Genomic DNA, 16195 nt, shown 5'->3' with positions numbered 1-16195 from the left:
AGGGCAGCACATACTATCATGAGACACGATATTCGAGAGGCGTGCCAGCGCATCGCGTCGCATGGTACCTTAAATGTGCATACAATCCTTCAATTTCTCTCACAGATGCTGTCGAAATCAAAGGATTGTATGCCATATCGCACAAGTGTATGGGCTACATTACAGTTATATATAACTGTAAGGGTTGTGTGTACAGATCTAGGACTGGTGAGTGTAGTGGATCAATGCCTTATATATTTATAATAATAACACATCATATTAGCTCCACCTTCTTCCCACAGGCCCGAGAATCACTGCATACCATCAAGAGGGGCTGGGGCTATGATTGCGGTACCACAGTTCACCTCAAAAAATATTTGTTCCATCAGGGTGGGTTTCTGGGTACTCAGAACCCCCCATGCATGTGCCACTATGTATGGTACATATATTGAATATTACTGGGTTTAGGACTAGAAAATGTTATGCTTCTTATATTATATTCTATTTACAGTATGTCCCCATTTAAATAACAATATATTTTATCTTACATAAATTTTGTATTATGTACTGTAATACGTTTTAATAAATAAATTGTAGAAAATAAATAAAAGAAACCTACAGTATATTCATAACAATTTTATTTTGATATTTACTAAAGCTCTATAATTGTTTAAAGTCAATAAATAGCTATATTTTGTGACACATCCTGATAGCTTCAGCGATGTCACTTATTCTGTGTTGAGATACTGTAACTGTGCCGTAAAATTGAGTTTTGCTGCAGAACAAGACATTTGTTTAAGGTGCCTCTGTGAGGTTCTGCTGTTCTGTAGAATGGCATTCTGCCCTGTATTTCTTTATTGCCATTCTGCAGAAATAATAGTTTATAAACAGAGCTGGGATGACAATGGTGTCAATTAATTCTGTGTTGTGTTTTGGAAACAGTAACGGAGAAATCTCGATGGAACAGTAATGATAGAGGAATTCTGTGCTGAACACGTTCTTCCACATTACGCCAGCAAAGCTTGCATATCTTGACAAACAAATGCAAAGCAAGGGGTATATTTTGAAGGATCTTTTTAAAAGTTTCCCTCATCAAATCCTGAGTTAATTGGTTACCTCTTTTTATTTGTATATGTACTGTATATGCTGAACTTTATGGGTTCACTTAGAATTGGTAGACACACACACACACACACACACACGCACATATACAGTCGCATAATGAAACCAACAGGGATCAAAGGTCAAGATTCCAGACACAAAGCAAATGAAATATGTGTGCAGCGAAAATAGTTTATGAAGAGACTCAATTGGAATTCAGTATTATGATACATACTGTAGATTTCATAGTTATATTTACCAATAACAGAGTGAATCTCATTCATTATCATCTCTTCAGTCTTTGGATGCTGTGCGATCAAAACAAGCATGAAGTAGAGAGTTATGGACATGGTGTCAGGAGCAGCAATCAGCATCTCCAAGATGCTTTGGTTCACATTCTCTGCTGTCAGTTCTCCATTATTCTGTGAGAAAAACAAAAAATGTTTAATTTTTTTGACTTTCAGCAGCTGTAATGATTTGAATTGAACAAGCCCTATTGCAAAATTTACTCAAACAAAACATAATTTTTCTTGTTTCTTATGTTTTCACCAAAGTATTTGAAATTTTACAGTAGGCCTTTAACTTTTATTGCCTTTGTCTACCAAACAAAACCGCTCTGTTTATAAAAGTGTAACAAATGTAGAAAGTAACGCAGAGATGTGTCGTATGCAAGGGCTAGTGCAGTAGACAACTCAGCATAGGTTAGCAGATGAGTCATCGGGTGTGATGACACCCGGTGTGCATCTATGATCTCCCAGTGCGCCAGAGGCACGCTCGCACCGTGTATATATATATATATATATATATATATATAAAATCCCTAACTCTTTCCTTAGTCTCCTACCACCACACCCCCCTCCCCCCATGCAGCCTAACACTAAAGCCCCGTACACTCAGGGAGAGATGTGTGATGAGCGATCTGTCACAGACCGCTCAGAACAGTGCTATGTGTGCTGAGCAAGGGGGGAGGACGGCAAGGGGCGCTCATTTCATCCAGTGGTGATATAAGCGACCTGCTAGATTGTGCCTGCATGCAGGGCAATCTAGCACTGGCGATAGCGACTCGCAGGGCTGCGCATCACTATCGGTGTGGGGCATACACACGAGAGATCCGTGCTTAAATTCTAAGCAATCTAGTCATATTGCTTAGATTTTAAGAACGGATCTCTGTGTGTACCCCCCTTAACGCTCCCAGCTGCTTCTCACCCAGAATGTCATAATTTTACATTGCAAATGTCAACATGTTGAACATGTAAACATAGTGCCTGTAGATATATGTCAACATGATAACTAATGACCATGTGGTATGTGGTCAGAATCCTGGGTGTTGAAATCCCGATGGACAGAAAGCTGATAGTGGCATCCCAATGGTCAGAATCCCGATGGGATTAGTGTTAGGGTTAGGCACAGGAGGGAGGGTTAGTGTTAGGCTGCAGGGGTAGGTTAGGGTTATGCTTCTGGTGGGGGTGGTTAGGGTTAGGCTGTTGGAGGGGATAGTTAGGGTTAGGCTGTGGGAAGGGACAGTTAAGGTTAGGCTGTGGCGAGGGGGATTAGGGTTAGGCTGCAGGAGGGTTGGGTTAGGTTTACGGTTAGGTTTAAAATAGTCACCAGGGATGCCGCTTTTTGCATTCTTACCGTCGGGATTTCAACCGCCGGGATATCTATACCATCCCGACCATGTGACTAGAGCCTATTTTTAGGTATCCCTCTTAGATATAATTTCTACTACTAGGTATGGAGAACAGTGCCTTATTCAGCTTGAATCTCTAATGAGACAGAAATTGCGATTTATCAGAACTGTTTCTGCCAAAAAAACGCATGTGAAGAGCTGCCCAGAAAGGTAAAAATAAACGCCGGCCAAAGCATTTTCAAACCTGCGTATACATTCACATAATTTTGATGCCTATGCAGAAATCGGGTACCATTGACAATTCCGGTTGACCCATGCATGAGCAGGATATACACTGCTGCAGTTGCAGCGGCACCATATTTTAATCACAGCAGTTGCAGCTGATTTCAGATAAGCACTTCGAAAACGGCCATGACACGCCTGCGCTTTCCCTACCACTCCCCACAAACGGCATGTAACCTCCCACAAACTACCACTTCATGGCAATCACTGTGCGATCACACTTTGTTGGGCCTGTGATCGCTTTGCCAATGCATTTGACCCTTTACCCACTTGCGTTGCACTAGCAGTGCACGTGTAGTCATCCGATAATCAGCCTTTTTGCAAATTTTCAATTTTGCAACTGCAGTCCACAAGCCGCTCTTCAGAACACAGTTACTTATTCATACCTTTCATTAAAGTGATTTAATACACACCTGTGCGAAGATAAGCTCTGATGCAAAATCTACATTTTCACTTAGATTCTCTGAAGTTGAAATCTCCTGTCGTTTTTGTTCAATGAGAACTTCAACAGCTTCTTTCAAATCATTGCTAAAATACAGAGAATAGATTCACAATTTGAATCAGTGTAATTGTTTCTGCATTGATACACAATTGTGTCCGTTCTAGGTGCAGTATTTCTTAGACAGTGATGACTCACGCTGATTTCTCATACTTCTTGTAAAGCCAGGAGATTTTGAAGAATATGTCCGGTTTCAGCAGAAGCGCCTGCCATGCGTCAAAGTATTTCTGAATTTTTAGAACAATGTCATTTTCTGGAAGAAAAAAATGTGATACCAAATTAAATGAATTGCAGAGACATCACATTTCTCATGTACGAGATTGATTATATCTGTGTGCGACTGAGTCTCTGATTCTGCATGTGAAGCGCTACGATGCAGCGGCTGTGTTTTTTTTCTATGCCAAGTTCTGTTGTGCTTCATACTGTAGAGACTCGGGGTCCAATTCAGAGTTGCAAGCAAAGTCAAAAAGCACACAACTGGGCAAAACCAATTTGCACTGCAGGTGGGGCTGATGTAACATGTGTAGGGAGATTTAGATGGGATGCATTCAGCATCCCAGCGGTCAGGATTTGGATGGGTTATATTTTATCTGTGCAGCGTCAATACTGGTTGCTTTTGCATGTATTCCACAAATACTGGACAGATTTATTTTTACACTGCAATTCAGATTTCAGTTTGAACACACACCACCCAAATCTAACATTCTGCACATGTTTTATCAGCACCACCTGCAGTGCAACATGATTTTATATATATAGTGTTGCTATGCACACATCACATTGCGACTAAGAGGCTAGCAGAGTTGCATGGGACCAGTTTATCCATGACAGCATACTTGCCTACCTGACCCTCTCCATGAGGGAGAAAATGCTCTGTTCCTGGACTTTCCTGGTAATGTATGATTGCCATCACCTGTGGTGAAACACCTTTCTTATCAATTAACTAGCTCACCACAGGTGATGGCAATCATACATTACCAGGAAAGTCCAGGAACAGAGCATTTTCTCCCTCATGGAGAGGGTCAGGTAGGCAAGTATGCATGACAGGCGTCTATGGCTGCGTGGTGTATTAAGGCTAGATGTATAAGGACACATCTGTACATGATTACAGATCTCTCACCAGTTAAATATCAGACTATGGGGGTAATTCAGAGTTGATCGCAGCAGCAAGTTTGTTAGCAGTTGGGCAAAACCATGGGGGTAATTCCAAGTTGATCGCAGCAGGAAATTTTTTAGCAGTTGGTCAAAACCATGTGTACTGCAGGGGGGGCAGATATAACATTTGCAGAGAGAGTTAGATTTGGGTGGGTTATTTTATTTCTATGCAGGGTAAATACTGGCTGCTTTATTTTTACACTGCAATTTAGATTGCAGATTGAACACAATACACCCAAATCTATCTCTCTCTGCACATGTTATATCCGCCTCCCCTGCAGTGCACATGGTAATGCCCAATTGCTAACAAACTTGAAGCTGCGATCAACTCAGAATTACCCCCCATGTGCACTGCAGGTGTGGCAGATATAACATTTGCAGAGAGAGTTAGATTTGGGTGGGTTATATTGTTTCTGTGCAGGGTAAGTACTGGCTGATTTATTTGTACACTGCAGTTTCATACCTCCCAACATGACCCTCTCCAGGAGGGACAGAATGCTCTGCTCCTGGACTTCTCCCTTAATGTATGATTGCCATCACCTGTAGTGAAACACCTTTCTTATCCATTAACCTGTTCAAAACAGGTGCCGGCAATCAGAAATTAAGAAAAAAGTCCAGAAGCAGAGCATTGTGTCCCTCCTGGAGAGGGTCATGTTGGGAGGTATGCAGTTTAGATTTAAGTATGAACACACCCCACCCAAATCTAACTCTCTGCACATGTTTTATCAGCCCCACCTGCAGAGCACATGGTTTTGCACAACTGTTAACAAATTTGCTGCTGTGATCAACACTGAATTACCCCCTATGACACATGGAGTATGGAATTTGGGTCCCCTGCAGGATGAGCTGCAATTTGTGGATTGGGGGTAATTGGCAGTGATTTGGAGAGGGCAGTGAGAGAGCTATGGACATGGAAATTACTTTTTTTTTTTTCTTAATTAGTGCACCCTAACGGGCTGTATTAGATCATGGGGGTGGACCATTATATTGTCAGAAACATCATTCTGGCCCATTCCATCTAGGATATATTTGTTTGCTGCTGAACCTAGCATAGGTTCTTTTCTATTACCTTCTATATACTGCAAGCTCATGGGGGTCATTCCGAGTTGATTGTAGCTGTGCTAAATTTAGCACAGCTACAATTATCTTCCCTGACATGCGGGGGGACACCCAGAACAGGGCTAGTCCGCCCCGCATGTCAGTGCCGCTTCTCCCCCCCGCACAAATACAAAAGCATCGCACTGGGGCGATGCTTTTGTATTTCTGGAGTAACTCCCGGCCAACGCAGTTGTTCGATGCTGCCGCTGGTCGCAGCAACTGAGTGAGATGTCACGCAGCCGACGTGGCCCGCCCCCCCAATGGTCCAGCCACACCTGCGTTGGCCAGACCACGCCCCCTAAATGGCGGCTTAACGCCGCCATTCAGCCCCCTCCCGCCCAGCCACCACTTCAGTCTCAGAGGCGATCGCTAGGCAACGACGACTGCCATGCGCTGGTGCACTGCGGCACCAGCGCATGTGCAGTTCCGACCCGATCGCTGCGCTGCGACAAACTCCAGCGAGCGATCGGGTCAGAATGACCCCCCATGTGTCTTCTCTACAAAATTATACTACTGCAGCTGCATACTTCAATTGAATAGCTATGTCAATTTATGTACTATTTGCATAAGTCTATCTTGTCATTTAACCCCTTGTATGTCTCCATACAATTTCTAGAACTATAGCTGTGTGACTATTTTTAGTAAAAACATAAGCTGTCAATGTTATTCTCACTGTACTCTTATATCATATTTTTTATATTTATAAAACTGTCCTTGATTAGACGAAACATGCTGGGTCGTGAAGTATAGAATATCTTGCTAAATCTGGTTGTACTTTGGGGGTCATTCCGAGTTGATCGCTAGCTGAATTTGTTCGCAGCGCAGCGATCAGGCTAAAAAACAGCAGTTATGCGCATGCGTATGCGGTGCAATGCGCACGCGCGACGTACGGGCACAACGAACGATGCAGTTTTGCACAGGGTCTAGCGATGCATTTCAGTCGCACTGGTTGCCGCAGAGTGATTGACATGAAGTAGGCGTTTCTGGGTGGCAACTGACCGTTTTCAGGGAGTGTTCGGAAAAACGCAGGCATGCCAGGGAAAACGCAGGCGTGGCTAGGCGAACGCTGGGTGGGTGTGTGACATCAAATCCAGAACTGAATAGTCTGAAGTGATCGCAAGCGCTGAGTAGGTTTTGAGCTACTCTGAAACTAAACAAAAATGTTTTGCAGGCGCTCTGCGATACAACCGTTTGCACTTCTGCTAAGCTCAAATACACTCCCAGTGGGCGGCGGCATAGCATTTGCACGGCTGCTAAAAACTGCTAGCGAGCATTCAACTCGGAATGACCCCCTTTGTACTGAGATTTGTAATTAAATATGCTGTTTAAATTTTAAATTTATTCTAATGTACTAATATATGTTTACAACTGATGTGAAATTACTTGTACACAGTGGAGAATTTCCCATTAGGCACATGAGGCACGTGACTAGGGGCGGCACTTGTTTGGGGAGGCACTTGAATGCTTGTGTTGGTACTGTCAGCACGAAATGTACCAGTAACTGCTAAATATTTCCACTGTACTGTACCATAGGCCATCTTGAATGCAGTATAAATGGGTAGGACATGCACATACTGCCCCTGTAAGCTGTCCTTCTTACAAAATATGTGTACATATAGTAATTAAAAATATAAAAATGTCATAATGGCTTTTTTATTATTCTATTAAATTGGCTATCATCAAATGAGAGTTTATAACCAATCAATTAAAATAATAAAAGTAGGCAAGAAGAGTGGGGCATCCATTGCTGTTGTGGCTAGGGGCACCCTCACCTCTAAATCGCCCCTGCTTGTACATATTACACTATTGGCAATCCTTTATTTTCTAAATGAATTGTCGTACCGAGAAGTACTTTGAAAGTTTATAAACACAATGGTTTTCTCAGATGAAACGCCATACATACCATCAAAGGGAACTCTTAGAAATAGGTTATTGGAGGTGTCTAACATAATAAGTCTCATTAGTTTGAGTACATTTATGTTTCCCATTTCATCTGCAACATCAGCCAACTTTGCTAGAAAAAGCTTAGTTGACTTAATGCAGTGCTCTGTGGTCTGTATGAGTCCAGGTCCAGACAAGGCTGAAAGAACAACAGGAGCATAGTTAGTAAATTATTCTGTTTGTTTTTAAGTGCAGTTTACAGTAAATTGGTGTGACAAATAAAGCTGCTTAAGAATTAGATACATATGTTGCTGTGTAGATTCTGTATAAACTTGTGTATTGCATCATAAGAGATTACAATCTCTTCTTCACAGCTTGTTTTGCAACATCTGGTAGCAATGTTTATGATGCACAATCTACTATATACTTTTACTAACTATGATAAGTTATTTTAAGAGTTTGTGATCTCTGTAGTTACTAATAAGAATTATTATCAGTAGTAAACTAGTATTTTTGGCCTGTCACCCTCTGGGTCACTAGCTAGTGCGGATGCCACATATCCTTATGCCCTCTATGTCTCACTAGCACCCTGTGTGTCTCCAGCCTCATGTCCCCTTGTTTCTCTCAAGTCTCATGGTCCAGTGCCTCTTCAGCCTCTCCCTCTGTGCCTCAAGAGTCTCATGTCACCCCATATGTCTATCCAGGCTCATGCCACCCCCTGTCTCTCCAGCCTCACGCCATACCTGTGTCTTTCCCGCATCAAGCCACCTCTGTGTCTCTCTAGACTCATGCCCACATTTGTCTGTTTCACTTTTATCTGTGACCCCTTGTCTCTCTTTGTCACTCTCACCTGTCCCATTCACCTCTGTCCCCTCCATCTTCCTATCTCTCTGATCTTTGTCCCCCCCTCCAAGGTGGTATTGCAGTTGTGGGTAAGTTGGAGGGTTGCCAGTTTTAAGAGCTGACAGGTGTCTTCCCAAATCTTCCCACCTTTGTCCCATCAGGCCCCATCCTGTCTTTCTTTTCTCTGTCCCTCCTTTACTCCCTCCAACAGTCTGTCTCATTATCTTTCATTGCTGTGCTCCCCTATCATTCATTTCTTTCCCCTCCACCTCCTCTCTCTTTTTCACTTTTCTCCTCCTCCCTCTCTTCCTTCTCTGTCCACCACCCCCCTCTCTTTCATTTCTGTTCACCTCCCCCCATGGGCCGCGGGTGTTTGTGGGTGGCCTGTGAATGTGTGTGGAGGGCAGTGGGCACTTGCTCCAGGCAGTGACGGTACTGGCTCGGGGGAAAGAGAGGCTGTGGCTGTGTCTAGCTGGTAGCCAGTGAGAGCTATGAGGGGTAGGAGTGGTTGGGGCCTTCCTGTAGTTCTCTAATGAGTCTGCTCTATACAGACTATCTATAGCAGCATTATATAATAGCTATTCAACATTAAGAAAACATTTACACAGCATTGAACAGGTTGTGAATTCCACATGAACTTTAGTAAAGGGTTTCTGACTAGTAGAGCCACATTTGTGAGAGCTTATGATTAAAAATTGCAAAGAATTTGAGCACTTGACAATGATATGAGCATGAATATATATATATATATATATATATATATATATATTACATAAAGACAGAAGGATTTGAGCAGGTCTACATCCACATAAGATCTGTGGGTAGTTCTCCAAGATGTTTGTAAGAAGCTCCCTGTCGAGTTCTTTCAAAAACTGTGTGCAAGTGTACCTACAATAATTAATACTATTTGAAGGCAAAGAGTGGTCACACCAAATATTGATTTGATTTAGATTTAATTCTGTAGAAAACCAAAAAGACGGAAAGACTGTGCTTCAAGACAATGGTACTGCAACAAAAGCAGAGGTGAAAACCATCAGCTATGAAAACCCACTATTTAAAATTTAGGGGGTCTGTTTGCTAAGATTTCATCACCATCCGCATCTTAGATCTGAGATGCAGATGTTGTGATGAAATTGCCCAAATTCACAATACAATTATTGTATACATCGCATGGATGTATCAATAATCGCATGTAGGGACAGAGCTTGCGAGAAACCTCTGTCTCTGTGAATGCCCTCCGCAGCATACTCAAGATATTTTTCTCAAAAAATACCCCAAGTTCATGCTGCACATGTGTAGCTGCTGTTCCTTTTTTTTTTAGTAAATTTGCCCAGAGCGCATTTTCCATTATAAGTATGCAATCTGATTACTAAAAAAAAATGCTAATTAAAGGGTTTGAAGCAGTTTACGTGGGGGAAAAAAAAGCCCTTTAATACATTTGAGTGAAACTAACATTTTGTGAAAAAGGTGTGAAAACACCCTTTTTCAAAAAAAAAATTGTAAAAATAATGTTAAGAAATAGGCCCCTTAGCGAGGAGAGAGAAGCTCCTGCTTCGCCTGTTACCGATGTGAAGCAGGAGCCAGCTACTGCAAATGTGACTAAAAACAGACCCACCTAGGAGAGTAAACGTTAAGTCACAGCTAACAGTAGCAGCTTAGGGCGGTATTCAATTCTTTTCATACCCTTCCACACCCGTTCTGTTTCTGCCCTCGGGGGCATGGTATTATTATTTCAGCTCGCTTCCCCCGGGATAGTGAGGCACCCAACCCTTTACACAGCTAAACCTGATTACTATGGGTGCAATATGCGCGATAACGGGGATCATTTTAGAAAGGAGATTGGGCGTGATATATCATTTGAATACCGCCCTTAGACTTCTTTGAGCCAACACAGCCCTGTCCCTGCCCATGTGTGTGCGACTCACCATCTCCCAACATGCAGCTGCAGCAGTGATTTCAGGCAAAACAAACAGGAGCTCACTTCCTGCTTCTCCAGTGAGGCAAGCAGGTACTGGCAGCTACATGTGGCGACATCAGCGATGGAAAGGACAGCTGGCGATAAATGTCCTCTCCTCTTAGTAACACCTGGGATACTTACCGCTACCATATTGAAGTTGCCTATGGCATTGCTAGAGACCCAAGTGCAGCGCCAACATTATATCCTGCACTCAGGCTGGAGACAGAGAAAAGCCCTTTATTACTTACATATCGAGAAGCTGTGTGCATTTTCTCTGCATTTACCTTTTTCCCTCTTATCTCCTGTTGGTAAATAGACCCAAAAATCCTTTGCCTCGTTTTGGCTAACAGCAGGATGGATATATGTATTCATGCAGCCCAGTGCAAGGGGGGCATCTAAATTGGACGAGTGGAGGTGTTGCCCATAGCAATAAATCAGATTCTAAAGGTGGGATATTTACTAAAAGATCGATTTGCATTGATTTTTATCCAAAAAAAATCTAACAGATTATTTTCTTTATTATTCATTTTAAATGTTAGTAAATGTGTGTTTTAGTCCTGGAAACAACATCAATATAGATCAATTTGATTTGTTTTGGAATTTATAAAAATTTATGAAAATTAGTCTTTGGTAAATATACCCCTAGCTATCATCTTACAGGTTGTACTAGATAAATAGTAGCTAGAATCTGATTGGTTGATATGGCAAGCTCTACTTCTCCTCTTTAGAGTCATTGACAAATCTCTCCTGAAAGATTTACTAAAGGGGGGTACACACGTGGAGATATGTGCTGAGCGATCTATCACAGACCGCTCAGCACACAGCGCGATTTGTGCTGAGCGAGAGGAGGGGAGAACAGGGGGTTCGCTCACTTCACCCAGCGGTGAGGTGAGCGATGTACTAGATTGTGCCTGCGTGTAGGCCAATCTAGTACCGGCAATAGCGACACGTGGGGCCGCGCATCGCTATCGCTGTGGGGCATACACACGGAGAGATCCGTGCTTAATTTCCAAGCAATCTAGTCAAATTGATTAGAAATTAAGCACGGATCTCTCCATGTGTACCCCCCTTAATCCATAGGTATGGGTTTGGTTTGAAAATTGCTACATACCAGATGTGGTTTTCAGAGGCTAAAATCAAGATGTATTGCAGAGAAAGACATAAGAAAGAAAGCAAGCATTTATTATGGAAGCAGACATAATTTTTATATATTACTAGCTGTTTTACCCGTTCTTCGCACGGGTGTTTCTGATTTTCAAGGGTTGGTAAATCTATAGAGATGTAAATTTGAGACGTCTTCATGTACAGTAAGTAAATATTAATCCATGGTTCTTAGCGTTACCCAAGGAGCACCCATAGCAGATACAGTAAAAAGTGACAGGACCATATTTGTAGTTTATTACATTCTACACACTGGAGGTGCAATCCAAATTTTTAACCCGATCTTGTCGTGGCGTTATCGTAAACCCAAGCCATGCATCAGTAATTACGTAATTATGTCAACCACTTTTCATCCCCTTAGGGGGAGATTTATTAACATTCTAATTAAGTAGTTTTCCTTTTTCCCAGCTGGAGATTACCTATGTTACATTTCTGCTTCCTAACATATCGGGCAGTAAGAGAATTAGTGATGAGTCAGTGATATATATATATATATATGTAGACAGTGGGAGGCAGCACTCAGTGGTCTATAGTGTAAAGAATCAGACGACTACCAAGTCCTTATAGTCCAACATTTCGGTGTTGCCACCGTTATCAAGAACTCACAGTGAAATACAACATGCACATACCTTATATACACAAATCATCCCGCTTTTTTTTCAAATCCCAAAGCTTCCCGCTCTTGCACCGCTTGAGATGCAAAAAATGGCCAGCACTTCCGGGACGCGGTTACCCTCTGTATCCCCGTGACATGTGCAGTTCCGCCATGCGTTCCAACTGCGTTTCAGCATCGGTATAATAGAGCGTGCTGACGCCATACGTCTCTCGCAGGGCAGGGGGGGGGATCATGCTCCGTGACACAGCATCTTCCCAGCAATGTGATGCCATAGTATCAGTGCTGGATACATAAGGTTATTCAACATACAGAAACAAATACTGTTATTAAAAAAAAACAGGTGAAAAAAAACAAGTGAAAAAGCAAAACAAAACAAGGTAAAATAAAATAAAGTAAAGCAAATACAAGCTTTCTACAAGCCCACCATTTATATGTATATGACATATGCCAGATCAGTGTGTAAGTTGAACACTACATGACATATTCATAGGTGTAAATAAACTGCATCCATGCCAGCCATAACTTTGACTAATGCCACACAAAAACGTATACTTAATCATAGATATTGGTAGATATTAAACAACTTTCCATGACAATATCATAGCTTATAAAAGAGATTGCTGTGAACCCAAGATGGATGTACATAAAATGAGATAAACTGATATCAGAAGACAACTTGAAACACTTACTGAGTTACTCCAAAAAGAAAGAGAAAGAGATTGTCTCATTTAAACCATGAGGTGACAGAGTATTTAAGGAATGGATCCAAAAAGACTCCACTTGCAGTAGTCTTTTCTCCCGATTCCCTCCGCGTCTGCTGGCCAGGACATGGTCTATAATTTTATATGACAAAGTTGCCAATGAATGTCTAAGCTCCCTAAAATGTCTTGCTACAGGCTGGTCGACATCTTTTCCCTCTAGGGCATGTCAAATGGCTGAGCGATGCTGGGTCATACGCTCAAGAAAAATACATACGGTTTTCCCAACATACATAAGAGTGCATGGACACTTAATGTAGTACACCACAAATTTAGTAGTGCAGGTCAATATGTGTCTAATGGGAATATGTTTGCCAGATTTGGGGTGCATAACCAAGCCCCCTGTTTCAAGGTATCTACAAGTAGTACACCCGGTGCATCTATAGCAACTGGATTTTTTGCTTAAGAAATGTTGGTCCATCACTGAAGATGGTCTTGACACCTCATTATGCACCAACCAGTCCCGCAAATTCCTTCCCCTCTTGTAACAAATCATCACACATGAATCTATTAATGATTCCAGCGACTGATCTGTATTCAGAATAGGCCACAATTTCGTTGTGGTGGAGCTGACAAAATTGCTAGATGAATTGAAACTGGTCACAAAAGGCAATACTTTTGCTTCAGCCCTTTTCTTCTCTTTGGAGTTTTCTCGCCACTCCAACCTTGAGCGGGTGAGGACCTTGGCTTTAGCGGTTTCCAACTCTTTCAATGTATAACCCCTCTGCAAAAACTTCTGTGACATGCTGTCAATTTCCTGCAGTGCAACATCATCATCCTTGGTAATCCTCCGAATCCTTAGAAAATGAGAGAAAGGGAGACCCCTTTTCAAGGAATGAGGATGGTGGCTTTGTGCATGCAGGATGTTGTTCGCATCTGTGGGTTTGTAGTATATTCTAGTGTCAAAAGGGGTACCATTCCAATTAATGCATACGTCCAAAAAATGAATGTCAGTATGACTGCACTCATAGGTGATCTTGATGTGCTGATGCAACCAATTTATCTCCAACATGCCTGATTCAAATTGTGTAACTGTACCAGTCCATAAGACTAGGTCAATATATCGGCAAAAAAATGCTACATATAGTTGGAAATTTAAATTCTGCATGATGACCTCCTCCACTTTAAACACGTATATATTGACAAATGAGGGGGCCACATATGACCCCATTGCGCACCCCCTCTTTTGCACAAAAAATTGCTCATTGAACAGGAAATAATTATGTACAAGAGGTTTTTCCATCTCCTGACACGTGAGGAATCGGCAGAGTTAAAAGCATTGAGTGAGGACAACTCCATTGTCATACGTCCAGCAAAGGGGGTGCTCTTGTCATCCAGGACACCTCGGCCTATATGGAGGAGATGTATAGGCAATTAAATGATAATAATGTCTATAGCCGGGCTGGAGAAGGACCCCACGCTTTTGTTTAAAAAATAACTTGACAGCTTATTGATTGAGGCAGAAAGTAATGAGACAATTACACAAATTACTAGAACAATTTTACAAATAGACAAACCGTTGGTTCCGGTTATATATACTCTGCCCAAACTACACAACTCACAGACAGCTCCGCCCGGCAATCCGATCATATCCACAGGTTTATCCCTGTACAGTAATATTTCCAAATATTTGGACTATTATTGCAACCATTGATTGCGTCTGAACCCACTTTGAGAGACACCAATATGTTACTAGACAAATTGAATGGACTATGCAATTTTCCCAACCACCTGCTACTTTGTACTATTGGCGTGGTCTCATTATATACGAGCATTCCGAAAAAGGAAGGACTCTCTAGTGTAAATACTGACCTGCTTAATTATCCGAATTATCAAGGTCCTGACATCAACTTCTTCATCAAGTTACTGGAAAAAACTCCATAATTATTTCCTGTTCAATGAGCAATTTTTTGTGCAAAAGAGGGGGTGTGCAATGGGGTCACATGTGTCCTCCTCATTTGTCAATATATACATGTTTAAAGTGGAGGAGGAGGTCTTCATGCAGAATTTAAATTTACAACCATATGTAGCATTTTTTTGCAGTTATATTGACAATATCCTAGTCTTATGGACTGGTACAATTACACAATTTGAATCAGCTATGTTGGAGATAAATCGGCTGCATCAGCACATCAAGTTCACCTGTGAGTGCAGTCATACTGAAATTCATTTTTTGGATGTATGCATTAATTAGAATGGTCATATATATTGGTAGATGCTCAATTAGCTTAGTGATATCATTCAGGTGCTCAAAAGGGAGGGGTATTTCTGAGAAAGAAAAAAAAGAGAAATAAAAGAAGCAAAAATAAAAAAGGAGGGAAAAAAAGCAAAAAAAAAAGCATAATGTTGATGTTTTGGGGTGCCACACCCTGCACCTAGATATAGCGCTAGGGACCCCAAATATACAGGGATGCCTTGATGCGGCTTTGGGGCTTAACCACACATTTGCGCAAATATGTGTAACGAAGATCTCTGATGTCTATTATTATGTGGGATTTACATCTAGTTACTGTTATCATTCAGGGTGCTGGGGGAAACCAAATGGCTTTTTTTCTTGCTCAGAAATATCCCTCCCTTTCGAGCACCTGAATGATATCACTAAGCTAATTGAGCATCTACCAATATATATGTCTGTTGTGAGAGGCAGAGAGGTTCCTGCATTAGGAGGAGGTGCAGGCCCTGACATGCCACATGGAGCATTATGGGGTTGCTCCAAGGTAGGTAGCTCTTAGCTTAGACATATTGTAGTAAGGAGCCATTACCATGTGGCTCCTTGCTGGTTAATCTTAGACCCAGATTGGGGTAATGGAGGTGTGAGGTGTGGTGCCTCTGGACTGGCTGAGCTGGATGGCTTTAGTGTGGCATACCTTTACATTCTATTAACACTTTTCACTTATTAATTTTTTAACACTATTTCTCTATTTTAATTACATTTCATGTTTGTATCACCCTCTCTATAACTTCGGCTTCCTAAATACTAATTTATTAACACTATAGTTTTTCACTGGTATGCTACACTGGGCTTTCTGGCTTATGCTGGTGTTTTGGGGTGCCACACCCTGCACCTAGATATAGCGCTAGGGACCCCAAATATACAGAGACGCCTTGATGCGGCTTTGGGGCTTAACCACACATTTGCGCAAATATGTGTAACGAAGATCTCTGAATTCTATTATTATGTGGGATTTACATCTAGTTACTGTTATCATTCAGAGTGCTGGGGGAAACCAAATGC

General features: G+C 41.8%; 1 protein-coding gene across 1 annotated transcript in view; it reads right to left on the bottom strand.

Annotated features, from left to right (window-relative positions):
• Nucleotides 1–16195, bottom strand: part of LOC134932050 (aromatase) — a 103648-nt gene that overhangs the window by 64354 nt on the left and 23099 nt on the right. Inside the window, exons 4-7 of the mRNA XM_063926080.1 lie at nt 7648–7824; nt 3630–3744; nt 3406–3520; nt 1340–1502 (exon numbers count right to left, since the gene is read on the bottom strand). Coding sequence (XP_063782150.1) covers nt 1340–1502; nt 3406–3520; nt 3630–3744; nt 7648–7824 — 570 coding nt within the window. The remainder of the gene's footprint in view (nt 1–1339; nt 1503–3405; nt 3521–3629; nt 3745–7647; nt 7825–16195) is intronic.

This window comes from Pseudophryne corroboree, chromosome 6 (assembly GCF_028390025.1).
Source record: "Pseudophryne corroboree isolate aPseCor3 chromosome 6, aPseCor3.hap2, whole genome shotgun sequence".
NCBI lineage: Eukaryota > Metazoa > Chordata > Amphibia > Anura > Myobatrachidae > Pseudophryne > Pseudophryne corroboree.
The sequence above is the reverse complement of the archived record's forward strand: the minus strand, read 5'-3'. Positions and strand labels throughout refer to the sequence as shown.